The 27,074-nt window shown below is 41.7% G+C and overlaps 1 protein-coding gene across 9 annotated transcripts in view; it reads left to right on the top strand.

Annotated features, from left to right (window-relative positions):
* The window catches only part of klf12b (Kruppel like factor 12b), a 238,229-nt gene that overhangs the window by 62,861 nt on the left and 148,294 nt on the right, over positions 1-27,074 (top strand). For 3 of the 9 annotated variants that reach the window (XR_010975248.1, XM_068034307.1, XM_068034299.1), the window contains exon 1: positions 24,038-24,079. The exons of the other annotated variants lie outside the window; for them this stretch is intronic. Coding sequence is in view for 2 of the 3 variants with exons in the window: in XM_068034307.1 (XP_067890408.1) it covers positions 24,053-24,079 (27 nt within the window). In the remaining variant the exon portion in view is untranslated. Of the gene's footprint in view, positions 1-24,037; positions 24,080-27,074 lie in introns of those variants that run through there. 9 annotated transcript variants of the gene reach the window in all.

Here is a 27,074-nt window from a genome sequence, read left to right as displayed (position 1 = left end):
AAGAGGTGCACGATAGTCATGCTGGGAGTGAGCTTTCAAAATTAGTGATAGGACAACAGGTCATGATCCTGGATCCATGGAAGACGCTATCTCAAATCGGACGAGAACAAAGATGACGCCCTGGGCAGAGTCTATGCATTCCATTTCCATAGAGCCGAGTCAACACACATCTGCTCTGGATTCCAAGAACTGTTATCCTGTTTCTAAATCAGGCCGTTTGATTAAACCACCCTTACGTTACCATGACTGATGTACTCACATGTTTCTATTATTGTTTTGTACCACGTATATAGTTAATATTACTGTTGAATTGTATATAGTTAAGTTTTACCTATTTGAGGGGAATATGTTTCTGTTTGGGAAAAGGAGGATGTTTGTGTGTGTGTGTGTGTACACCTTTAAAAGGTGTTGCCACGTTATCAGGCCAGCACTATTAGAGTGTGATGTAACACACCATGTGACCTCTGGGTTGGGGGCAGTTTTAAAAAGTACCTGTACAGTGAAGACCTGTCTCTACATGCAGGGCCATCCTTAAATAAAGAGTACATGTTACTGTGTTACTGATCCCATCTTGAATAGACTTTGTGTAAAGTAGCAGCGAACACAGAGGTTAAGAAAACATGCAACAAATTTCATTTGTTGTTCACATGGCATTAAAATGTATCTTCTGTGCAGTATCCAGGACCACAGTTTTAATTCTGGGAAGGTTTTGTGTAGATAAATAGTGAAGCATATTGGAAAGACACTCGCTGCTGTAGAAACGGTGCCTGGATTAGTTTAACTACCGCTCCTCATTCAAAACCAAATGGACAACTTTCCGCCCTGCCTGATTTTCCAAATCTTTGCAGTCAAGTCAGTGTGGATTCCTTTTGTTTTAAGTTTGCAATGGTAGGATATTTTCACAAGCTTATTCGCACTAGCACAGTGAATTTCCAACAAAAAGAGCCATGCATTCATCTTGTGTGCAGAGCGGTTTGTCAATAGTACTGCTTTAATATAATGTAAGTTCAATATTTTTCACACAATATAAAGATTGGAGGATTTCCTCTTTGCTGTGGCGCAACCAGAAATTTTCTATGTTTGCCTTGCACCATTTTCTATCAGCTGGTTACTTGCGCTCAGGCCTCAGAAGTGCACCGTGGAACCAATTGCTCAGATTTAAAATTCGCATCCATGTTAACAAACCCCTCCATGGCCTTACCCCTCCCTATCTATGCAGCCTCCTCCAGCCCTACAACCCTCCACGATATCTGCACTCCTCTAATTCTGACCTCTTCCACAACCCCGATGTTAATCACTCCACCATTGATGGACGGGCGTGTCTTCAGCTGCCTCGGCCTTATGTTCTGGAATTCCCTCCCTAAATATGTCAGTCTCTCTAATTCTCTTTCCTCCTTTAGGTTAATCCTTAATACTTACCTCTTTGACCAAGCTTTTGTTTATCTGCCCTAATATCCCCTGATGTAGCTTGGGGTCAAATTTTGTTTGATAACGCTCCTGTGAAGCACTTTGGTAATTTTTACTACATTAAAGATGCTTTATAAATGTAAAATAAAAACAGAAAGTGCTGGAGTTACTCAGCAGGTCAGGCAGCATCTGTGGAGAGAGAAACAGAGTTAATGCTTCAGGTCTGTGACCCTTCATCAGAACCTGAAGCGTTGACTCCGTTTCTCTCTCCACAGATGCTGCCTGACCTGCTGAGTAATTCCAGCACTTACAGTTTTTATTTCAGATTTCCAGCATCTGCAGTATTTTGCTTTTATTCTATATAAATGTAAGTTGTTTCTTGTATAGGGTGGTGATGTTGGGCTGATTAATTCTTCAAGGTTCGCCCGTCCGCTCTAAGGTGTTATCAATGCTGGTCTTTGCTGACAACTTAACCCTGACTGGCCTGGCAAAATGAGTAACTCATCACGAGAGATCCGTAACATCTCTTGCTCCTTAGTATGCTAGCAATCTACAATGCTTTACAATTAGAGAAATGAATTCTTTGCAAACATGTTTGTCAATGTGTTGCAACATCTCAACAGGCTGACAGCTACAAACTATATTGAGGTTGACACAAATTATGTATAATACTGCAAAACATATTTGATCAAGAGAGGTTATTAAATACAGGGATTTTTTTTTAGCTTGAATGCATTCTCCGTGAGTTACATATTTTAATATCTCCATCTGTTTGATTATTTGGAGATGTAAAATCATAGCTGATCTGAGAGGGCCCTAAGGAAAAAGAAAAACTAGCTGTTTTGAATGGCTTTCTCTCATTCCTACCTTGCATTCTTGGATGGAACTGGCGATTTACAAAGATCCAAGGTTCATTCTCAAATGGCATATGAGCAACTTTGTGCTATGCTGTACCTTCTGTGCACAAAAATGTAATTTTGTTATGTTTAATCCCTTTGTGATTTAACACTGTCATGCACCTCATTTATATGCTAATTTCATGCAAATTACATTTAAGACTCTTGCATCGTTAGCATAATTTCCTCTGCCACCTGGAAATTTAGATCACCCATGCTATGGTTGTGAGAATACAATGAGCTTGGGAAATTGATATCAAGACAAAGAAATCCAATCTTTTTAGAATTGTCCACTCTTCTGCTGTTGTGTTCCACTTTGGCAGTTCAAAATGAAATGGCCCTTGAGAAAGTAATCGGGAGTGTCCTTGATTGGGCAATGCTTTGTAACCACTGAGCATTGTGAGGTTGAGCTTTAAAGGCTGGTGCCTTCCAGGTTCAGTCCCTGATCATGCTCTGATGCTATCCCAGCTGAGATCAAGTTGCAAATCATCTGCCTCAGGTTAAGGAGGGGAAAGAATCAGTCAGGGTTCCTGCTCCCAATCACTTTCATCTAACTCATGCTGGCAGGCACACGTGTGGGTGTTGGAAAAGTGCAAAACCAGACTGGAGTGTAAAGCACCCTGTGGTTGACTAGAGTACTGGTGCTCATTCTCTAAGCTCCCATGAAGGGAACGGTAGCATAGTGGTTATGTTACTGGGCCAATAATCCAGAGGCCCGGACGACCAACCCGAAGATATGAATTCAGATCCCACCACAAGTAGCTGGGGAATTTGAATTCAGTTAATTAAATAAGTCTGGAATTAAAACACTTGTACCAATAATGATGACAATGTAACTACTGGATTGTCATAAAAACCCATCTGGTTCACTAACATCCTTTAGGGCAGGAAGTCTGTTGATCTTACCTGATCTGGTTTATATGTGACTCCAGACTCTCAGCAATGTGGTTGACTCTTGACTGCTTTCTGCAATGGCCTAGCAAGCCACGCAGTTAGGGGAAGTTAAAGATGGGCAATAAAGGCTGGTCTTGTCAGGGATGCTCACATCCTGTAAATTAATAATAAAATGTGCAGAATGGGCACTTAGATGAGGTACTTACAAGCTGCTACTACCTATGAAACTTTGTAGGTGTCCACGCCTTCAGGAGGGGAGAAAATTAGGGAAAATCTTTTTTTTTAAAGAATAATGTGCTAAGCAAAGCCTTTTTGTTCAACTTTTGCAAATACACAGAGCCAATCATGTTGAAATGCAACACATCTGCATTTGCACCTCAGATATGGTTGCCAGCTCTGTTTGGATCTATCATTGGAGGTTTCCTCACATAACCTACCACCTTCAACTGCTGCACTAACCAGCCTTATTCCTCCATCTGCAATATTGTTCCAACTAATTCAGGGAAGTGTTCAAAGAAAATTTTTTAAAACCCATCTTTTTAAATGCCCCTATGACTTTTCTCCTGCGTTTGCTTGCAGCAGTGCCCAGGTGGTTAATCTTTAATTCTTGGAGGGTTTAGGACAATCCTGAAGGGTAAAAAAACATCAAAGGGTAAAAAACATCAATTGAGGCCCAACTTTGCTGATTCTTTTCCAGCAAGTTGTTAAGAGGTTTGACTAAAGATTGTGTCTATGGTTCTGCTGCACCACATAAAACAAGTACCAGTCTTATGCTGGAATTGGTGTTGTAGAAATTCTTAGTACACTCGCTGCAGCTTACAAATTACCACACAAGAGAAGTATCTTTGGCAAGAAACACTTGAAGGCCTTTCCCCCAACAAGTACATATGGCAGTGCGCTAGTTGTGATACAGGGTGATGAAGAATTCTTGCAATGCAGCTGAATCAAATTGAAACTGTTAGGCTAACTATATTAGAAGGACAGAAAGTACAGACATGGTGTGATCTAGAGAGGTTCAATAATGTAGCTGTCTTGCAAACAGGTAAGAATTATATTTGTGTTCTTCACACCAGCGGTATGCAAAACTTTCAAAAGTACTACATCTATTGGTGGGGAAGGGTGAAAAACGTCAAGGATTATCGTAGACTTCAAGTCTAGCAATATATTTATCATAATAATGATGTGCTTTTCATGTAGACTGTACAATGGCAGAAGGTAAAAGAGGAACTGTCATGATTTGTACCAGCTTGTTACTGGATAATCACTGAGTAAAAGGACCTCCTACCCTTGTGTAACTGTTGGAGGCAGGACTTGGGGCCTAATGACATGGGGGGGGAGGGGGCGGTGTTGAAAGAGGAGGGATAGTCTTTTGTAAACAGGTAGAATTGAATGCAGTTTATGTTCTTGTCACAAGTGCTGATGCTGTTGACTAAAGGTCAGGGAGAGTGCTTGAAATGTCGCTGAGCAGGGAGCTAGGAATACTATCAAATCCATGAGCTGGAGTCATTCAAGGGTCAGCCAGCTTCAGTGTCAGTTTCTCTAGTAACCAGAGCCAAGGATTCTGGGATTAATGTGCGTTAGATGCCACATCCTGAAAGCGTATATAGTCCCTTAAAAAAACAAATTTAGCTCTCTGGTATCAGTAAGCAACCTAAGAGTAAATTGCTTTAATTTTTTCCTATGTAATAAATCAAGTGTGTGCTTACACAAGGGTAAGCTTTGTTGGCCAACCCACTAACGTTTGAGGCAGTGATCACATTGTTGCATGTATTTTGAAAAAACAAGCATTCTGTTACTTTTTTGGACTCATCAATGACTTTCAGATTTCTAAAGACACAATGATAAACTAAATCATGAGGTTTGTTCAGTTCTGATCAAAACAATACAATGTTAGCAAAGTCCCCAGATTGCCAAAAATATCCATAATCATTTGACATGCTATATTACTATGCAAACCTAGACTGTGCTGCATTCAGGTAATTTCTTTTACTGTAATGCTCAGCTGAGAAGGAATAGAACACTTCTTAGCCAGTGAACGAAAGAAAGAATGAATGGAAGGTTGTTACATTTATCACATTCTCAGGATATCCCAAGGTGATTTGTAACCAATGGATTAGCTTTAAGTGTAATCACTGTTATGCAGGCAAGCACAACAGCAAGTCAGTGCACAGTAAAGTCCCCCAAACAGCAAATAAATGACAGAATAATGTGTTTGTGACGTTGACTGAGAGGAATACTGACTGTGCCACCAGGAGATCTTCTTTGAATTGGGCCATGGGATTTTTTACATCCACCTCAGCAAGTCACTGCCTTCATTTAATGTCTCATCGGAAAAGCAACACAGAACTCCCTCATTATTGCACAGAAGATCAGAGTGAAATTAGCAGGCAAATTTGCATGTCTGATGCATCTGTTAGGCAAGTGAGAAATCTGAAGCAAACAAGTAAATAATTAAAAGCAGAAAGTGGGGCTAGAGGGCTGCAGTGGATTTGTCTTTTAAAGGTTCTTAGGTCTGAGGCAAACATCAAGAGAGATTTGCTGAACAACAAAATATCTTGCAGAGGTGCTTAGATTCAGTCAAATTCTGAATAGGTGCCTTTCAATCTTGTTGCAGATATTCACTATTTTTATAAACTTATATGCTCTAAATAAGCGGTTATGGTAGCATCGTGGTTATATTACTAGAATAGTAATCCAGAGATCTCAACTAATGATCTGGCGACATGAGTTCAAATTCCATCATGGCAGATGGGGAATTTAAATTCAATTAAATAAATCTGGAATAAAAATCTAGTATCAGTACTGGTGACCATGAAACTGCTGGATTGTCGTAAAAATCCATCTGGTTCACTGACACCCTTTAGGAAAGTAAGTCTGCTGTCATTACTTGGTCTGGCCTATATGTGACTCTGGACCTACAGCAATGTGGTTGACTCTTAACTGCCCTCTGAAATGGCTCACTGCCACTATCTCGGGAGCAATTGGGGATGGGCAATAAATGCTGGTCTTTTTTTCAGGGTTAACAGAAGCTTCTTCAGGTTATAAGGTTGAGTCAGTCTGAGTGAGACATGTTCAAAACCACTCTTAATACTGCTTCATGATTAGGCAACAGACGTGCATTTAAAACAGGGTACCAGTGTCGATTTGTTGTTTCCCATACCCAAGATGGAGAATCTGGTCTCAGTGTTGGACCATTCCAAGCAGCTCAGCAGAACAGAAACATTTTCTCTCAACTCTCAACTGTGGCAGGTGGGCTTGAGTGACAGGCAGTCCTGGGACTGCATATGATCATGTGCTTTAAAAGGCAAGCAATCTACTGCCAGTGAGAAATGTTGATAGATATGTGATCTTCAAGCTATAGCACTCCCACATACTGACATTTGTGACTTTGACTGACTGAGAATACTGATCCATAGAATATTGTATTCTGATGCCCTTGTGATTTAAGCTAGAAACAATGAAATTGCATGTAACAATCCACCGCCAATTCTTGCTACATCAGCAAGCATATGGCTGTTAAGCAACTACATAAATGGTTGTTTCTTTTGTGTCTGCCTTACACTTAGAGTTTCTGCAACTCTCTGCTGTATTCGCTTCACTTAACATGATTCAAAATTGGGAAAATATTCCATTGCTGTTTTATTTCCCCAGAGAAGAAATAGGCTTCAAGAAAATATTCAAAGTGTATGTATATGATTCTGGGAATACTGTTGCTTTTACAATTGGGCAGCGCAGTGGTTAGCACTGCAGCGACCCGGGTTCAGTTCTGGGTACTGCCTGCGTGGAGTTTGCAAGTTCTCCCTGTGACTGCGTGGGTTTCCACCGGGTGCTCCGGTTTCCTCCCACAGCCAAAGACTTGCAGGTTGATAGGTAAATTGGCCATTGTAAATTGCCTCTAGTGTAGGTAGGTGTTAGGAGAATGGTGGGGATGTGGTAGGGAATATGGGATTAATGTAGGATTAGTATAAATGGGTGGTTGCTGGTCGGCACAGACTCGGTGGGCCGAAGGGCCTGTTTCAGTGCTGTATCTCTAAATAAATAAATAAATGACTACATTACGTTAAATATTATGCAGCCTGGCTGATCTAACAACAATGCTTGTTAAGGGTCCCACTATTAGCTTTTGGTCAAACCCAATTATCCCTGATTCAGTTCATCACAGAATTTTATTTTCCGCCCCTTGTGTGAACTTTTTACTGGTTTAAATTGCAGTCAACATCTCCTGTCGATATATTCTTGTCCTACCGAAAACAGCAAGAGTATCAGATTGAGGAAGTCATCTAGCCCAGTGTGCTGCAAATTCCCTGCCCCCTCACACTTATGTTATTAGTCAGTTGAATCATGCTTTAGAAAAAGTCTTGATTATAGCGGTAGAGCTTTAAAGGTAAAAGACTAAAAATTCATGTGCATAGCTCTGTTTCGAAGTGTTATGCAGACTATGTCCATTCTCTGGGGCAGACAGTGTCACCTCATTGATATCAATGAGGAAATCCGCTTTGAAGTAGCACTACGCAAACAAAGTTTTAGCCCAGAGAATATTGTTTATAAAGGATGCAATTATTCATCAAACCATAGAACACTGGAAGTGACAGAGTACAGAACAAGGGAGCATATCCTTAAAACTAGAGCGAGGCCATTTAGGGATGATGTCAAGAAGCACTTCTTCAAACAAAGAGTAGTGGAAATTTGGAACATTCCCCCATCCCCGGCCTCGCCCCCCCCCCCCCACCCCCGGCTTCCCCAACCAGCACTCCCCTCCGCACTCCCACAAAATAAAAGCTTTTAAGACTGGGGGTCAATCGAGAATTTCAAAACTGAGCTTGATATAGGTTTTGTTAGAGAAGGGTATTAAGGGATATAGAAACAAGGCAGGTCAAAAGCGTTGAGATACAGATGAGCCATGATCTAACTGAATGATGGAGCAGGCTCAAAGGGCTGAATAACCTATTCCTCTTCCTATGTTCCTAAGTGTAGTTATGTATGAGTTTTTTTACTCTTTGTTTACTCTAGATATTTTTGGCTTTGCATTCCACATTACTTGTTGGCTCCCTATGGTTTAGGGAGAGTTTTTACTTGCTCAAATACCTAGATCAATTCACAGCTTTCCCAGGAATAAGCAGAGACCCACCTTCAGTTCGTTCCTTCAGAAGGTCAAACACTAAACTAGATTTTGACTCAGGCTTCAACCATCAAACACATTTATTAAATAGGAAAAGAACAAGAGAACTGTCGCTGTGAGGTAGCATTGACTTTTGCAATAATTGTGAAGCTCAGCGAGTTCCCTCTGTAGTAGAAAAAGTAAATACAAGAAAGAAGGAAATCAGTCAAAATTGCTTCAGTTAAGCTACAAAGACAATGAAGGGAAAATGTTGTGATTCTCTGCATTTTAAATACCAACATTAGGCTCATTAGTGGGTCAGTGTTTGTATATTAAAGATCTGCGCTTCAGTTGAAATTTGGAAATCGTTAAGGTCAATTTATAGCAGATGCCCATATACTTTCAAACACTACATTGATTTTAGGTTGTATTAAGCAACATCAAATTATTTGTTTTGATATTTTTAGCAAGGTTTTATATCCTTACATACAAAAACATTTTCTTTAAAAATGTTCTTGTGTGCAGGGCAGTTGAACTAACATTGGCAAATCGACATTTTGTCAATTTATTGCACTGAAGCTCAGAATCTTCAATGCTGTAAATAGAATCCTGAATGGGGGGTGGGGGGTGGTGGCGGTGGGTGGTGAGGAGAGATTACATTATATAATGTCAAAATAAAAATGTATTTTTCCTTAATAACTGAAATATTAGAACATGATACTCTAACCTATAGTTCCTATGTGCTGTCAGAGACCAATTGCAAGGCATTCGTCTAAAATGCTGTCAGCAAAACCCTTTACAGCCTAATGATTTATTAGATGGAAAAGCTCAAAATTGTGCAGGCAGATTGTGTCATTTCTGTTGTTATTCAGAGAGTAATTTGTTCCCCTCCATTCTCCAAATCATGGCCCCAGCTGTTCCTTAATTCTGCACGCACTTCTGCGTTTTGTTTTGTTGACTGAACTGATCCTCGACTCCTACACACTCCCACACTCCCTCTGTATCCTTGAGCAGGCCTGTCTACTGGACTCCACCCACTCTCACCAGCCATTCCACTGTGTTTACCCGAGTGCAGTGCACTGCAGTGTGGAGCTTAGATTGAAAGGACATGCTCAGTGTGGCATTACAAAGAGCGAGAGAGAGAGAGATATGTTTTATCAAGGGAAATGGAAGAAATAATCTTCCATAACTAGGAAAATTCAACAGAGAGAGCCTGGTATGAGTGAACATTGACATTTTTAAAAAAAAACATTTTTTGAAACAGTTCATTTACTATGAATCACCATTTCTGGTGACTTCCCCTTGACTGCTCAAATTTAACCTTGCACAAAAGAATCCGCAGCCTAGTTCACTCTCCCGTGTGCAGCACATTGCACTGCACAGATGTGAAAGAGAATTGGGACATTTATTATGAGCAGTAGCTGTTCTCTGGTCTCATTTTACGGCAGTGACAGTGGCACAAGTGCTGTCTGTTCCCACGTGATGCCGGGACAGTTGCAGGAGTGTGATGACCCCTCTCATCCATGTATATCGGGTGAGGTGAAAAGCTGGCCATTCTGAGCACTTTGGCCAACTGCTCGGTTCAAAGCTATTTACAGCAGGGAGCAGTTAGGAGTGAGAGCCGTACTGATGGCAAAGGAGATCGACCGCGATAAAGTGTATAAAAGGAGCAAGTGATCACAAATAAAATGACAAGAACTTTGGTCATTTGATAGATCCAACCTCCTGAAAGGAGTAGTGTTTTATTGCATATTCATACTATATGTTACCGACTTAATCTGGTGCTGGATCCACAAACATATCATCATGGAAAGGGCGTGTTTGAAATAGGTAATATAAAAATAGTTGGCCAAAGGTAAGGAGGATACCTTGATAGGGTTAGATGAAGAGGGGTGGGAGGAGGCTCATGTGGAGCATAAACTCTGGCATGGACATGTTGGGCTGAATGGTCTGTTTCTATGCTGTCATCAGGGATCAGCAATGCACAGGTGTCCTTCCACTGGATCTGCTCAGGACCCCTGATTGGCTCAGGGTCCCATACAATGGCATGGGTTGCACACGTCTAACACCATCTGTCTCTTGAACAAATTTGCAATATTTTTTCTATCAAATTTATGTTATTACGTCCTGATTTTATTTCACCTCCCTCACCTTAGCAGTGGCAGTGGAGCCATTTTATAATCCCAATTCCAGACAACTAAACTACCCCATTATGGGTTCAGTGCAACACCCCAAAGAGCTCTGTATTAATTGTATATCAGAACGTATAGCTTTTGAAAAGAATAGATTGTGGTGTTAGAGACTGTAAGGGCAAGTATTCCAGTGCTTCCTCCAACTCATAAAATCTTAGGCCAAAAATGAAAGGGCACATCATTAAAATAGAATTGACATTTGATTTTTTTCTTTGTTTTCACATTGAGACTGTTTTTTGGTTGAAAGTTTTAACTGGCAATGAAGAGTTTCTTCTTAGTTTACACATTTTTTTTGAAGGTATTATATTTTTGTTCTATTTTCTCTGTTTTCCCATGCCCCTACATTAAGATGCTTTGACCTGCTATTAGCCCCAAACAACAGTAACATTTACATAGCACCTTTAACATAGAAAAATGTCCCAAGGTGCTTTATAGAAGCATAATCAGAGAAAAAATGTATGTCAAGCGAAAGGAGATATAAGGGGGAGTGACCAAAAACTCAGTCAAAGAGGTGGGTTTGAAAGGACAGGAGGGAAGCTAAGGAATTTTAAGAAGAAAAAGCCAGACTGTAGAACCTAGATGCTGAAAGCACAGCTGTGAATGGTGGGGCAAAGGGAGTGAAGGATGTTCAAGAGGCCAGAGTTGGAGGATCGCAGAGATCTCAGAGGATTGTAGAGCTGGAAGGGTTTACAGAGATGGGGGCTGGGATTTTGTGTGGCCCCTAAGGCAGGGTCAGAGGCATGGGGCACAGAGTATCATGACTGGTGGTGGGGTGGGGGGAGGGCTGCGGAAGGCCTGTTGCCTTCCCAATGCCAAGCGATCTTCCTGGGGTCGGGATAGGCCAACGATGGCCTTCCCACCCAGAGGCCAATTGAGGCCATTAAGTGGGCTATTAATGGTCAATTAAAGGTCGCCCGCCACCACTGGGATCTTAGCAGCGGAAGTGGTGCCTCCACCGCACAGGAAAGATGCCTTGTAGCATGAAGCCTCACTGTGGGCTTTGGGGTTTGTATGGCCAATCTGTGGCCCACGAAGAACCCCCAACAGGAACCACTTTACCTCCTGGGACATCCCTTCCCCGGACTGCATGACCACCTCCCAGCCTACCCTCGCCGGGGCCTTCCAGACTGGCCCCAGCTACCCCGCCTCACCTACCTCTGGCCCGAGGTTCCAGCGCTGGGCCTGGGTATGAGGCATCTGCAGTACTGGCACTGGCCACCGCTTCCAGTGGCGCTGCCAATGCTGCTGAGCTGCCGGCTCTCTGATTGGCCGGCAACTCTTGGAGGCAGGATCCCCATCTTTAAAGGGATGGTGATCACAGCTTGTGAAACTTAGAAGTTAAAAGACTGGAGGATTGCTCTGGAGGGTGGGGGAGGGAGCAGGGGAAGGCCATGAAATAATTTTTTTTTGATTCATTCATGGGATGTGAGGGTTGCTGGCAAAGCCAGCATATATTGCCCATCCTTAATTGCACTTGAAAAGGTGATGGTGAGCTGCCTTCTTGAACCGCTGCAGTCCATGTGGTGTAGGTGCACCCACAGTGCTGTTAGGGAGGTAGTTCAAGGATTTTGACCTAGTGGCAATGAAAGAATGGCAATATAGTTCCAAGTCAGAATTTAGGAGGGTACCTACAAGTTGGTGGTGTTACCATGCGCCTGCTGCTGTTGTCCATCTAGGATGTAGAGGTCACAGGTTTGGAAGCTGCTTTCGAAGGTGTCTTAGTGAGTTGTTGCAGTGTGTCTTGCAGACGGTACACACTGTAGCCACCGTGCACCTGTGATGGTGGGAGTGATGTTTAAGATAGCAATCAAGTGGTTTGCTTTGTCCTGAATTGTAACAGAAGTGTTAGAAATTGAAATTTGAGGCATTGAAACTAATACAAACACTTACTAAATGCTTACACACTGGCTCTGTATCCCCTCTTCTGTCTGACAGGCAACATCATCACTGCTCTGGCACGCTCAACCATAACAGGAGTGGGACAGGGGAATTACAAAGTCTTCCTTGTGTATTTAAAAGAATGGACAATGAGTAATTTGTTTCAATATTTTTTAACATTGAGGTTTAAAAAGTACCTAACATCAGTCTCCGGCCAATCCTTATAATTACCAGGATCTACTTTGGGTGTGTCAAAATGAAAATATTTAGCAGCAAAAAGGGAACGCCCAACAACTTCTAGGTGAGCTCAATTTGGTTTAACTTAGTGATCACCAAACCCTCCAAGTATACTGTCATGCAGGCCCCCACCTGCCAAGAATGAGGCACATTAATTTCGCCATATGAACATTGATGTTTAAATTGTTACTGGAGTAAAGAAAGAACTTGTTTTTTTTTAAAAAGCACCAGACCCTTGACTGGCAAGACATTTGCGTATTTACAGACGGGGCTTAAGAGGAACAAAAGACCATGCCCTGACACATTCAATCCACAATGGACTTTTGATTACCAGACGTTGTGGGTGGAGGAGCTCGCATTCCAAGTTGACTGCTAAGATAGCCGAATACACAAACAGATGTGGTGAGACCAGTTTAGTCACATGACTAAAGGACATGGAGGTTGTTTTTGAACTTGCCACAGAGAATTTGAACTCAGAAAGCTGTTTGCTCCTGGACTGAAAAGACCTCTCGTGGCAGGCTTGCCGCAGCCTCTCCTGTTTGCTTTCATCTCTTTCTCATGGAACTGAAAACCATTGAAGACACATGAACCCCAAGAGAGAAAAGTCTCCTACAGTGAACAAGGTTTAAGAAGAATACTGGGCCCCAAAGAAAAGCATGACCATATCTTCAATCAAGGACTATAGCAAGCTCGAAGCACAGAGATTGCCTCAAACTTTTTCACTTTATTTTTCTTCTCTTTTATGTCTCTATTTGCATGAGCGTATCGCGTATGCATGCTAGCATGGGGTGCGGCGTGTATCCGTAGGCATTAACTGAATTAGAGTTTAAGTTTAAGATTTAATAAATATCACTTTTCTTCTTTAAACCTAACAATGCCTCTTTGTGCTCATTTCTTTGCCTTTGGAAAGCGGTGAACAAGGATTCACCAAGGGGGAGCTCAAAACACAGTATGTTTAAAGAACAAAACCCTGTTACAGTAAGACCAGGTGAAGGCTGAAAGGGAACCTCTAGACCTCTTTCTCACCTGGTCGTAACAATACCTTACAAGAAATGTGTAAAAGATCAAATTTTCCAATCATTTCTTCCATTTAGTGGGTTGACCAACATTTAGAAGGCTGCAATGTGACATCCTAGCGGTACTTGATGCCACCAGAAACTAAAACAGATTGCATACTTCTTGACTCTTGTCATATGCTTCTTTGGTTAGCAGACTCACAATTAAACCAGCAAGGTTAGCCTATTGATATAAAATCCATAGGTATAAAATCAGCAGCAGGTGGTACCTCCAGTATTGGAACAACTGGAAATATTTTTTTCACCTGAGGATGTTGTTGCTTGTATACAAAATAAACTAAAATCAAAATCATCCTGCATCAGCAGGGACGAAACGATAGCCCACTGAACTATCGAATTGTTCATTCTTTAACTGCAGAATGTGACAACCTGAGAATGGTGGTGCCGATAACGTATCAACTGTGCAGGAGCAATTAATGTTGTTAATATCACACTAGCACAGAGGAGATTCGTCAATATGGAATTTTGGTCTTAAATGAGAGGAATATACTTTCTCCTTTCCAGTTAGCAGCTGCTGCATCTCAAAGCACACAGAGTAAGAGGCCTTTGCTTCCATTTTTCAAATTTGATTTGAGAAATCCATTTAAGGAACAAGAAATTGTTGTGATGGTTTACATAACCCAACAGGGACTGGAATATGGCTCAATATTTTTTAACATTGAGGCTTAAAAAGTACCGAGCACCAATCTCAGGCCAATCCTTACAAGTAACCAGGATCTACGTTGGGTGTGTCAAAAGGAAAATATCCAGCTGCAAAAAGGGAACGCCCAGCCTAATTCTGTGCTGACATAAGCCATAAATCTCAACACTCCTGTTCATGCAAACTGTATAATGGGTGAAAGAAGCCAAAATACTAATGCAGAAGCAAAACTGCCTTTCATTCAAAACTGCAAAAGGCAGAACCTTGAAGTGGGCTAGGTTAGAAATGACCATGTCTATTTTCTCTCTCTTGGTGAAATCGCAAACAAAATGTTTTTCCCAATGTTTTGCAGATCGAATTGTCTAGTTAAGTTTCAGGCTACAGATCAGAATTTACGATGGAATATGAAGCTTTCTTTCTCGTTTCATATACTGATAGTTAATTAGTGAGTATTTTCTGTTCATTTGTGTAACAGGATAGATACAAATCATAGACTCAGTCATACAGTCAAATGTCTTTAGAAACAGAGTAGTACCTTCCAGATCACTATTTAAAGATCCATCATAATGGTGTGTAGAAATTCGATATAATTGTTAAAGAAAGTGTTGTGGTTTGATCTGTAGGATTGTGCAGAGAATTCAGCAGTCAATAGCATCAGGAACTTATTCCTTGCAAGATCCCTTGATGTACAAATGGCAGCCAGGCCATTTTGGCTGGAGTGGCACAATACAGGCCTATCATACATCTTCACAATTAAAAGGTCTTTAGGCAAAGGTGTTACTGTAGAAATTTTGGTGAAGATTAGAAAATTCTCTTTTAGAAATGGAAATTGTGGTTTAGCTCTTAATTCCCAACCATCTCCTGGGTTTGATGTGGGACTCTTGATACTGGACTTACCAGCATTACCTACATGATTTTGTGGTGATAATTGGTCAAGGCATGGGGTCATTCCTGGCTGCCACTGAAAACATTCACATAAGGCAAACAGCTGTACGCAGCTGCATGAAATAAATCAGTCATTTGGAGCCCAGGAGAGAAAACCCTCACAAAAGCTGGCTGATAAGGTCTCTATTGAAGCATCTATACATTATCCTCAGGATCTCTTTGAGGGTCACCACTGCAGTTGGAGAGTGCTGCAAAGCTATCTATCAGGGTAGCATATGTGCAGGTGGGTAATGGACTCTTTCACGTCACCTACCATCAGAAAGATGCTGTCTTATGTGGTGGCCATGCATGCACGTACACTTGATGTCTCCTGTCCCACTTCCCATCAACCTGTTCCACCTCATACCCTTGTTCTCTGTGTTTCATCCAGTCTACTTCCTTCTGGCTGACTCTCTAATTTCCCTAAGATCGATGCCTCTGGTTTGATGATTAGGAGGGATAATCTCATTCCTGACCTAAATGCTCAAATCTGCAAAGCTTCTTTCTCATTGGGGTGAAAAGTGTTAAGTTTAAGACCCACCACATATTTCTGATCTCTCCTGGCTATTGTGGACTGCATTCTGCTTGAAAATAAGGAATAATTTTATTACCCATGAAGTGCTAGAATGAAGCCCATGATGCGAGGGGAGGAATGACAGATGCACTGTATCAAGCAGTTAGGTTCTCTGTGGGGCTTTTAATGGGGTGACTGCATGCAAAGCTGGAGGTGAATAAACCATAGGGTTGTAGAGAGTATTGTTCATAAACAATTCAAGCACTTTAATGCAATAGATGTGGAGGGGTTATTATAAATGGCTGACATGCTTAGTACAATGTACTTTTGGAAGGTGTGGTTGACTCTTCTCAACTTCTTTATCATTAAGCTTTTTCCAGCGCTATTTGTTGGCCATATTCACAGCCATTGTTCTGGTCCCGGCCCGTGACTGACGTATACTGCTTTCCATGGGGCTTCTGTCACTCTGACCCAAACAGGGCCTCCCTCCTCTACCTAATTTGGTCAAGAAGCACTTCTGCGCCTTCATCCATGAGTCACGGGGCTCTATACCCTGCTGAAGATCTTGCAGAGTTCATAGACCGTCTTTAAGTAGAAAAGTTTGAAATGTGCTGACAAAACAGTTTTGGATGAGGTGCGCACCTTTTAATCCTTTAGTGGCTTCTAGTTCCTATTCTACAAATGGTTAATCTCCCAGTGAGAGGCACACATATCTACAGGAACTTTCCATGATTAATGAACTTGGGGTTGATCCTGATGGCAGAGTTGTAAAGCAGGTGCTATAGCACCTGGTGGAAGAGTGTAATTACAGCCTGATAGGTTTACATAGGCAGTTCCCATTATAAATGTAGACATGGTAGTTTATGATGGTTGAAATGTTGATACAAAACTGTGACAAGAACATGATAACCAGTAGTAAGGTTTTGTACACAGGAAATACATACAGACATAAGATTGGTGCTATATCGTAGATATACAAACATACGAATTAGGAGCAGGAGTAGGCCACTCGGCCCTTCGAGCCTGCTCCGCCATTCAATAAGTTCATGGCTGAAATGACTACTCCACATTTCCACCTACCCCCCGATAACCTTCAACCCCATATATAGCCTAATTCTGTGAGAAAGTGCCGTCTCTATCTTTTTAAACCCTAGAGGTTAACCGTTAACCCTGCTTAAACATGTACCATTTTCTGAGCTTATCAATACTTAAGTGGGCTTCACAGTGAGCCCTGTAAGAACTACTTGAAATATCTAATCCATTTCTTAGTTTACAAAGTGGTTCGTTGCTGGGCCCGCAAAATTATATGTGCAAAATTAGAGCACATGGGATTGATTGGAGGTAATATACTAGTATGGATTGAGAATTGGTTAACAGGCAGAAAGCAGAGAGTAGGAATAAACTGGTCATTCTCAGGATGGCACGTTGTTACTAGTGAGGTACCAGAAGGATCAGTGCTGGGGCCACAGCTGTTCACAATCTATATAAATGATTGGGATGTTGGGACCAATTGTAATATTCCAAATTTGCTGATGACATGAAACTAGGTGGGAATGTAAATTGTGAGGAAGATGCAAGGCTGCTTCAAATGGATTTGGACAAGCTAAGTGGATGGGCAAGAACGTAGCAGATGGAATATAATGTGATTAAGTGAAGTGATCCACTTTGGTAGAAAAAACAGAAAGACAGAATATTTCTTAAATGGTGAGAGGTTGGGAAATGTTGGTGTCCAGAGGGATCTGGGTGTCCTTGTTCATGAGTCACTAAAAGCTAGCATGCAGGTGCAACAAGCAATTAGGAAGGCAAATGGTATGTTGGCATTCATCGCAAGAGGATTTGAGAACAGAAGTAAAGATGTCTTGCTGCAATTGTATAGAGCCTTGGTGAGACCATACCTGGAGTATTGTGTACAGTTTTGATCTCCTTGTTGAAAGAAGGATATATTTGCCATAGAGGGAGTGCAATGGACATTCACCAGACTAATCCCTGGGCTGGTGGGATTGTCTTATAAGGAGAGATTGCAGAAACTGGGTCTGTATTCTCTCGAGTTTCGAAGAATCAGAAGTCACCTCATTGAAACTTACAAAATTCCTATAAGGCATGACAGGGTGGATGTAGATAGGCTGTTTTCCCTGGCTGGTGAGTCTAGAACCAGGGGACATTGTCTAAGAATGAGGGGTAGGCCATTTAAGACTGAGATGAGGAGGAATTTCTTCACTCAGAGGGTAGTAACTGGTTGGAATTCTCCACCCCAAAGTGCTATGGAAGCTCAGTCATTGAGCATATTCAAGACAGAGATCAATAGATACCTGGAGACAAGTGACATCAACGGATATGGAAATAATGTGGGAAAGTGGCATTGAGGTAGCCATGATCTAATTGAATGGTGGAGCAGGCTCGAAAGGCTGAATGACTTACTCTTGTTCTATGTTTCCTATGAGTTGAAAACACATATATCAGAACCAGTATATCATTTTAACAGTGCAAAGGCATCATTCAAGACTTAGCATTTTTTTTTACAGACTTCTTTCTGCGCAGTTGCATAGACTTCAGTTTCACATTTTGGATTTCAAAGTTTCTCCCAGTGAAGAAAGTCCCTTTAGAAACGAACACTCATTTCTTGAGCTGTTCTTTGCAGCCTTGAGTCATAACATGTATATTCAAAAGGCGTGGGCGGGTCATTCAAAATTGTCAACTGCAGCTAGTGTCGAGCATAGTCCTGAGGGTTAATGGATTTAGAAAATACTATTCTGATTCAAAATGCCCTATTCAAAAACCAGAATTGGTGGTACCTTTTTGATCACAAAGGGGAATTTATTACATTGATTTGTGTCAGGGACTACTTCACTCTGTCATAATGTACTAGAATATCAAGCTTGCAATCCAAATATTTTACACAGAAAAATGTTTTGCCCTGCACCCAACATAATTTAAAGCTACAGTACTTAAATTCAATGCAATTGATTTACATTGCAACCAATGAGTGTGCGCCATAGAATGTTTGAAAAATTGCTACATACACCCTGCTTTTACAAAGTTTCTTCTTAGGATACAAGGCTGCATTTATTGTCTGTCTCTAGTTCCCCTGAGAGGTTTGTGCTGCGGTACTGATTGTTTTTACATCTGAGAGACTTTCTAGGGTCCTTCAAAGGGCATTAAGAATCAACCACATAGTGGGGTACTGAAATCAATTGAATGTCTGACCATAAATGGATGATGCAAGAACACAAGAAATAGGAGCAGAGGTAGACTATATGGCCCATCGAGCCTGCTCCGCCATTCAATACTTTATGACTGATCTTGGGCTTCAATTCTACTTTCCTGCCCTCTCCCCATATCCCCTAATTTCCTGCAAGACCATAAATCTATCGATCCCAGCCTTAAATATATTCAACGATGGAGCGTCCACAACCCTTTGGGGTAGAGAATTCCAAAGATTCACAACCCTTTGAGTGTAGTAATTTCTCCTCATCTCAGTCCTGAATGATCAGCCCCTTATCCTGAGACTGTGTCCCCCAGTTTTAGATTCTCTGACCAGTGGGAACAATCTCTCAGCTTCTACCCTATCAAGCCCTTTCAGAATCTTGGTATGTCTCAATTAGATCACCTCTCAATCTTCTAAACTCCACAGAATATAGGCCCAATTTACTCAGCCTCGCATCATAGGACAATCTCCATATTCAGGGACCAATTTAGTAAATCATTGCTGCACCACCTCAAGTGTAAGTATATCCTTTCTTAAATATGGAGACCAAATCTGCACAGTATTCCAGGTGCGGTCTCACCAAAGCCCTGTATAATTTTTGTTCTTTATTCATGTACTCCAATCCCCTTGCAATAAAGGCTAACATGCCATTTGCCTTCCTAATAGCCTGCTAAACCTGCATATTAACTTTGTGCGTTCCTTGCACGATTACCCCCAGGTCTCTCTGAACATCAACACTCTATGACTTACCAGTTTCACAGCTTTTAAAAAATATTCTGTTTTTCTATTTTTATGACTGTGATGGAATTCACACCTGCCAAAATGAGACACATTAATTTTGTCATATGGAAAATTATTATTTGAACGTTTACTGGACGTTGAAATAATTTGTTTAAAAAGACCACAGAACAGTGGCTGAAAACATGGCTGCACATTTGCATTCTAAAAGACAGTGGCATGGAGAGAAAATGGGAGCACTCCCTCATCCTATTAGCCAGATGGGTTTTGTCAATAGCGATGATCAAAAGACATTGAGAGTCATTGACTGTGTAAGAGCTAGCATCCCACCACCACCCACCTCCCCCCACCCCCAGCCCCAGTGTGTCTGGTAAGCTTGGAGGAATCCACAAACCTCGCAGGAGAGGCTGTTCCAAACAAGGAGCTAGTCACATGACTAACCTTCTGGCCAACCTGGAGTTAATTGAATTGTGCTCACAGAACAGTTTTTGAAAGAGACTGCAATTGAACTTCAAGGAGGAAGGTATCCCTCTCTCTGTCTCTCTCGCTCACGCAAAGTTCCAGGCAGCCATGGAAGCAACTTAAGCCTCAAGACAGAAGGCCAGCGAAACAAGTTTGAAAGTGTGCACTGGGCCTCAACGTGAACTGCAAGACTTAACTTCAATCAAAGACTTTACATCCAACCCAAAACCAGTAGCTGAACTCCACCTATTACTTCAAACCTTTCCCCTTCAATTCTTCCTCCTCCTCTGTCTTTGTTTGCATGTGTGCTATCTTGTGTGCATGCTAGCATCATCGTGTCACGTATTTTAGTAGTTTTAACTGAGTTAGAGTTCTAAGGTTAATAAACTTACACCTTGTTTAAATCTGAGAAAACCTGTCTGGTTGATTTCTTTGCAATTACAAGTAGAGAGCAGTGAGCAAGGACTCGCTGAGGGGGAAGCTAAAAACACTGTTTTAAAAGTTAAGCCCTGTTACGGCCAAACCAGGAAAAGGCTGAGAGGGCAGCCCTAGACCCCTTCCTCACCTGGTCATAACAGAAATTTGGGGGCTAGCATCCAGATTGGACCCAAAGACAAATGAGAAATTGGAAGTGGGAAGTCAAATTGATCCCAATCAAAAAGAGAAAAGATTTCAATACAGGTTTTCTTGTGGTTGTATGTGTAAGAATACTAACATGTCCACGACTGAAGCCAGTAACTACCCAAGACAGGGTGAAGTGACATGGGACAAGTTAAAGGCACTGTCTATGGAGGAGTTGAGGAATATGGCTGAGCAGTGTGGGATCACTTTGCATGCCAAGGCTAGGAAATCAGAACTCCTGAGACTAGTGGTCAACCATTTTTCCCTCAAATCTGAAGAAGCAGAGACGGTTAGAAATAGACTCCAACAGGGTATTGCTAGCAAAGATATAATTGGAACAGAGGAAACTTGAATTAGAATACAGGGAAAGAGAGAGAGAAAGGGAGAGACAGGAGAAAGAAAAAGAGAGAGAGGGGAGAGAAAGAGAAAGACATTTCCAGAAGGAAGGGGAAGAAAGAGAGCTGAGGCAGCTTGAGTTAACTAAGGGGCGACAGAGTAACCCCAGTGAAAGCATGGAAATTACATGTGCGGGGCTGTGTACGGAATTTAAAAAATTTTCCCAATTGATTCCAAAATTCAATGAGACAGACGTGGAAGCATTTTTTGTATCTTTTGAGAAACTTGCAAGGCAGTTAAAGTGGCCGGCTGAGAGTTGAACTCTTCTGTTGCAAAGTAAGCTAACAGGAAAAGCCCATGAGGTTTATTCTCTGTTGCCAGATGAGAGTTCATCACATTATGGGCTGACAAAAAATGCTATCCTTGGGGCATATGAGCTCGTACCGAAGCCTACCACCAGGAGTTTTGAATCCTTAGGAAGCAAGCTGAATAAACTTGCTTGGAGTTTGGGAGAAGTAAGCATCTGGCTTTTGACTAGTGGTTGAGGGCTCTTAAAATGCAGCACAGCTATGAAAACCTTAGAGAGGTGATTTTGCTAGAAGAATTTAAAAGCTTTCTCCCCCTTTCCATAAATACCCATGTGGAGGAAGAAAAAGTGCATCATGCGAGGCAAGCCGCAGTTCTGCCTAATGAGTTTGCTCGAATATACAAGTCGGTTCCCCAGGGGAAACCTATCCTAATCACCCCCACAAATCTGAAAAGGACAAAAGGTGGGAAGGTGATAGGAGCCCAAGCAGTCCTGGGAGAGAAAGAAAAGCAGGAGACACAGGGGGCCCTCCTCCTGCCCAAAAGGAAGGTGTTGTAAGTAGGAGTGCCGCCCGGAGACCTGTGTGCTTCCATTGTAATAAGGCAGATTATCTAAGAGTTGACTGCTGGAAACTACAGGGAAAGTCTGTAGGGTTCATCAGGGCACACCCGCTCAGTGAAAGAAAGGACCCTGATGGAAAACACAGCTGAACAAGCTGTGGCTTTAACTGCAGCAGTAGTAAGGCCCAGAAAACATACTGCTGTGGGTGCAGGAAAATCTGAAAGGATACCTGAAGGTGATCAGGATTTTGTGTCTAAAGGGAGAGTAACCCCATACCCCTTGAGTGGGGCAAGCAAGCCCATAGTAATCCTCAGGGACACAGGGGCCACTAGATCCCTTTTACTGGGAAAAGTTAAACCCTGTTACAGCCAAACCAGGAAAAGGCTGAGAGGGGAGCCCTAGACCCCTTCCTCATCTGGTCATAGCAGCAACCAAAGTGAACAACTTCACACATCCCTACATTATACTCATTTGCCATCTTATTGCCCACTCACCTAACCTGTCTATATCTCTTTGCAGCCTCTCTATGTCCTCCCAGCAGCTTTCTTTTCCACTGAGCTTTGTATCATCAGAAAACTTAGATACATTACTCTCTGTCTCTTCATCCAAGTCATTAATATAGAATGTAAATAGCTGAGGCCCCAGCACTGATCCTTGTGGCACGCCACTATTCACTGCCTGAAAACTTGAAAATGCCCCATTTATGCCCACTCTCTGCTTCCTGTCTGTTAACCAATCCTCTATCCATGCCAATATATTAACACCAACACCATGAGCCCTTATCTTGCCTATTAATCTTTTATGTGGCACCTTATTGAAAACCTTATGACAAATTACCTTCCCTGAAGGACGTTAGTGAACGATTTGGGTTTTTATGACAATCTGGCAGCTTTCCTGGTCTTTTTTTTTCTGCTTGTGGCACCAAGGAGGGTAAATGGAGTTCATATATAAAACAGCCATGATGTAATTGAATGGCAGAACAGGCTTGAGGAACTGAATCGTGTACTCCTGTTTCTACGTTTCTTCCTACAACTTAGCTTGGTGGGATTTGAACTCACACTCTCTGGGTTGCTATTGTACTGGTCCTGAGAAAAAACAGTAAGAAGAGACTTATCAAAAGAATTAGAGACTGGGAGATACTGAGACGACACTTGAAACCTTCTTCTCTTCTTTGGCCTCCTTGTCTCGAGAGACAATGGGTAAGCGCCTAGAGGTGGTCAGTGGTTTGTGAAACAGCGCCTGGAGTGGCTATAAAGGCCAATTCTAGAGTGACAGACTCTTCCACAGGTGCTGCAGATAAAATTGGCTGTCAGGGCTGTTACACAGTTGGCTCTCCCCTCGCGCTTGAAACCTACACAGAGATAAAGAAGGGATACAGGGTGGAACTTGGCCTTTATAGCCACTCCAGGCGCTGCTCCACACACCACTGACCACCTCCAGGCGCTTACCCATTGTCTCTCGAGATAAGGAGGCCAAAGAAGAAGAACAGGGTGGAAGACAGTCAGAGAGATAACAGTGGAAGAAAAGCAGAGGTAGTTACAGGGAGAAAGATGATTTTTTAAAAATCTGAACACCATCAAAGGAGGTCTTCTGATATTATTAATTGCTAACCCCTTAACAGAAGAATCACAATATTAATTAGACCACCAGCTCGAATGTCAATTTAAGAATTTTTAAAAATGCTTACCTTGTGAAAAATTCTTCAAGTCAACAATGTATGATATGCTCTTCAGAACTTAAATTGTGAAAAATATGATGGCAGATTTATAGTTTATTGTGAAAATAAAAGCAAAATACTGCAAATGATAGAAATCTGAAATAAAAACAGGAAGTGCTGGAAACACACAATACAAAGAGCAACATCTGTGGAGAGAGAAACCACAGACCTGAAACATTAACTCTGTTTCTCTCTCCACAGATGCTGCCAGACCTGCTGTGTATTTCCAGCACTTTCTATTTTTATTGTAGTTATTGGTGTTTTGGAGGATAACCTTTGGGAAACGTATATGTTGTATGCCTGGTCCCTGTTCTGTATACTGTGAATTGCCCTTTAAAACAGAGCTTCAATGAACACTTCAGGATGTTCGCTGCAGGTGAGATATCACTTCTCTGTTGAAATCCTGATCCTCAGTTGTTTTGCATAAATGTTATCTATCGACAGTATTATGCTTTTTTGGATCTGAACTCACTTTCAAGAAAACTCCAGTTTCCTAATAGTTTACATTTTGTTGTTACATGATTCAGTGGGTAGACAATGGTCGATTCATATTTATAATTGTGTATGTAATAGATATAAACACATACATATATCTGTTTAATATCAATCAGGCTGGTGTTGGGGGCTCTCGACTTAGCATTAGGGTAAGGAGAGGAAATTCAGACAGGCTTTCTAAACCTGCTTGAGAAATGTGTCAGATAAAGAGAAAAAAGGATTCTGCTGTCATACCCCCGTGACAGAATGGTCACCTGATACCCTCTAGTTGGGTTTACATGTAAAGGATGGCCAATTGAGTGACATAATTAAATGCTGCCAGCACCCATTGGATTCTACCCCAGCAAGGGTAACAGCATCCAAAGTGAGAAAGAGAGAAAATAGGGATAAAAAGAAAAAAACGCATGTTACATTTCCATGCATGCATTAACATGTCGAACATTGCATGAACTGCCAATTCAAAGAAGCCCCTTCCATAATATTGCTCACTCTGCCCCAGCTGACACCCTCATCCATGCTTTTGTTCCCAGCAAACTTGATTATTCCAATGTTCTGCTGGTCCACTTTCCAGTCTTTCACCCTCCATAAACTTGAGCTGATCCAAAACTCTGTTACCCACATCTTAACTTGCATGAAGTCCCATTCACTCATTACCCCTGTGCCTGCTGACCTACATGGGCTTCCGGTTCACCAATGCCTCAAATTTAAAGTTCTCCATCCTTGTGTTCAAATCCATCCAGGGCCTCGCCCTTCCCTATCTCTGTCACCTCCTCCAATCCTCCGAGAACTCTGCATTTCTCCAAATCTGGCTTCCTGTGCATGCCCGTCTTCCTCCTAACATTTGCAGCCGTTGTTACGATCAGGTGAGGAGGGGTCGAAAGGCTCCCCTCTTGTTCCTCTCCTTGTTTGACTGCAACAGGGTTTATTTCTTTTAAACAGTGAATGTACTTAACAATTCACTGAGTGTTGAAAACTTTATGTGCTATGATCATAAAAGAACCAATTGGACAGGTTTTCTTGAGTTTAACAAGTAAGAGGTTAGTTTATTGTACTTAAAACCAAAACCCGATCTAAGTAAAAATAATACACTATGCTCCAACTTTCACACGCGCGTGCAGACGCGCGCGCGCACACACACACACACACACACAAAGAATCGCGCGCACACGCAAATAGGTTACAGATTGAAGAAGGATAGTTTGTTTGGATTAGCATCCAGAACAAAAAAAATAATATACAGTCTGTAGAGTCTGGTAATTCATTTGTCTTCCGGCTGAATTTGTGGCCCTGAAGTTCCCTGCTGGTTGAGGTAGCCACCTGATTCAGGGTTTTCTTGGAGATAGTGATGTAGATGGTTTTCTACTTGGGGTCTCTGTCTGCAGCAATGATAGACCTGGATGTTTTGTAGCTTGCTGACAGGGTTTGGAACTTAGTGTTACCTGGGGGGAGAAAGACAGACAGACAGACCCACTTGGGTCTGCACTGGTGAGAACTCAGAAGCTTATCTCATGTGTCAAAAAGAAACTCCAAGTTTTCACACATCTGGAGAGACTGTCACATGATTGTCCCAGTGTATTCTCTTTTGTACTTTGATGAGATTCAAGTCTAAGAATTCTAATCTCTCTCAGGTCTTATTGTTTCAATGGTTACTCTTTGAGGTTTGTCTCCGCTAGTGTTAATGTTCCAAGATGGCTTTGAATGTCTTGCTAATGAAGGTGATACCAGGTAGTTCATTCAACTGCTCAACCATTGTTCTGGATGAGGGCTATTCAGACATGCGTCTCCACCTCAATACCTTGGAATGTGAGGTATTTCAATGCAAATTGCAGTGGTCATCTTAGCTGCTTTCTTTTTAAAAGTTGAATTTAGTTCTCCACTGTCTTTTTAAAAGTTTTTAATTTAGGTTTCCAACCAATGAATTAAAAATCATCATTCAGCATAGCATGTTCATGATACCATGCTTTCAGCTGTCTAGGACTTAAGCTCTGGAATTCCTTCCCTCAACCTCTCTGCTTCTCCACCTCGCTACCTCTCTCACCGCCTTTAAGAGCTCCTTAAAATCTATCTCTTTGACTGAGCTTTTGATTTCTTATCTTAATATCTCTTTATGTGGTCAGTGTCAAATCTTTTCTCTGATTGCAGTCCTGTGAAGCAACTTTGGGACATTTTACTACATTAAAGGTGCTAAATAAATGCAAGTTATTGTTGAATGGGGAAATAATAAGAGAGAAAATAGGGATAAAAAAAAAAGGTTGACAAAATAATTTTATTTGATTTCAGGAAAAGAACAAGGCATTGTTTTTGTCGTCCTATCATCCAGAAGTGGCAGGATGATGCAATTTGACACAATTTATATCATATATCGATATTGTACATAAAAATAAAGACAAAAGTGCCATCTACTAGGCTCAGCTCAGGTGTGTGCTGAAATAATCGCAACTATGCTCAAAAATCCAGGACAGAGCAGTTTGCTTGATCAGTGCTCCTGTAGTCGCCCCAATATCCAATTCTTGACTGCCACACAGAGTGGCTGCAGTATGTACTATATACAGGATGCAGGGCAGCAACTCACCAAGATTATTTTGACAGCACCTCCTTCCCTTACGACCTTTACCACCAACAAGGACAAGAACAGCAAAGTTTTGGGAACTTGAAGTCGCACACCATTCTAACTTGAACCTATACTCCCATTTCTTTATCATTGCTGGGTCAGAGTTCTGCCTAACACCATTGTGGGAACAGTATCATCACAAGGACTGCACCACTTTCTTAAGACAACTAGAGATGGGCATTAAATGCAGCCTTGCCAATGGCATAAATATCCAAAGACTTTTTGTTGATTAGTTGCAATGTTAGACAGAGACATTTAACAGAAT

Source organism: Heterodontus francisci, chromosome 6 (assembly GCF_036365525.1).
Source record: "Heterodontus francisci isolate sHetFra1 chromosome 6, sHetFra1.hap1, whole genome shotgun sequence".
NCBI classification, from domain to species: Eukaryota; Metazoa; Chordata; class Chondrichthyes; order Heterodontiformes; family Heterodontidae; genus Heterodontus; species Heterodontus francisci.
Note: the sequence above shows the minus strand (reverse complement) of the source record. Positions and strands in the feature narration are given on the sequence as shown.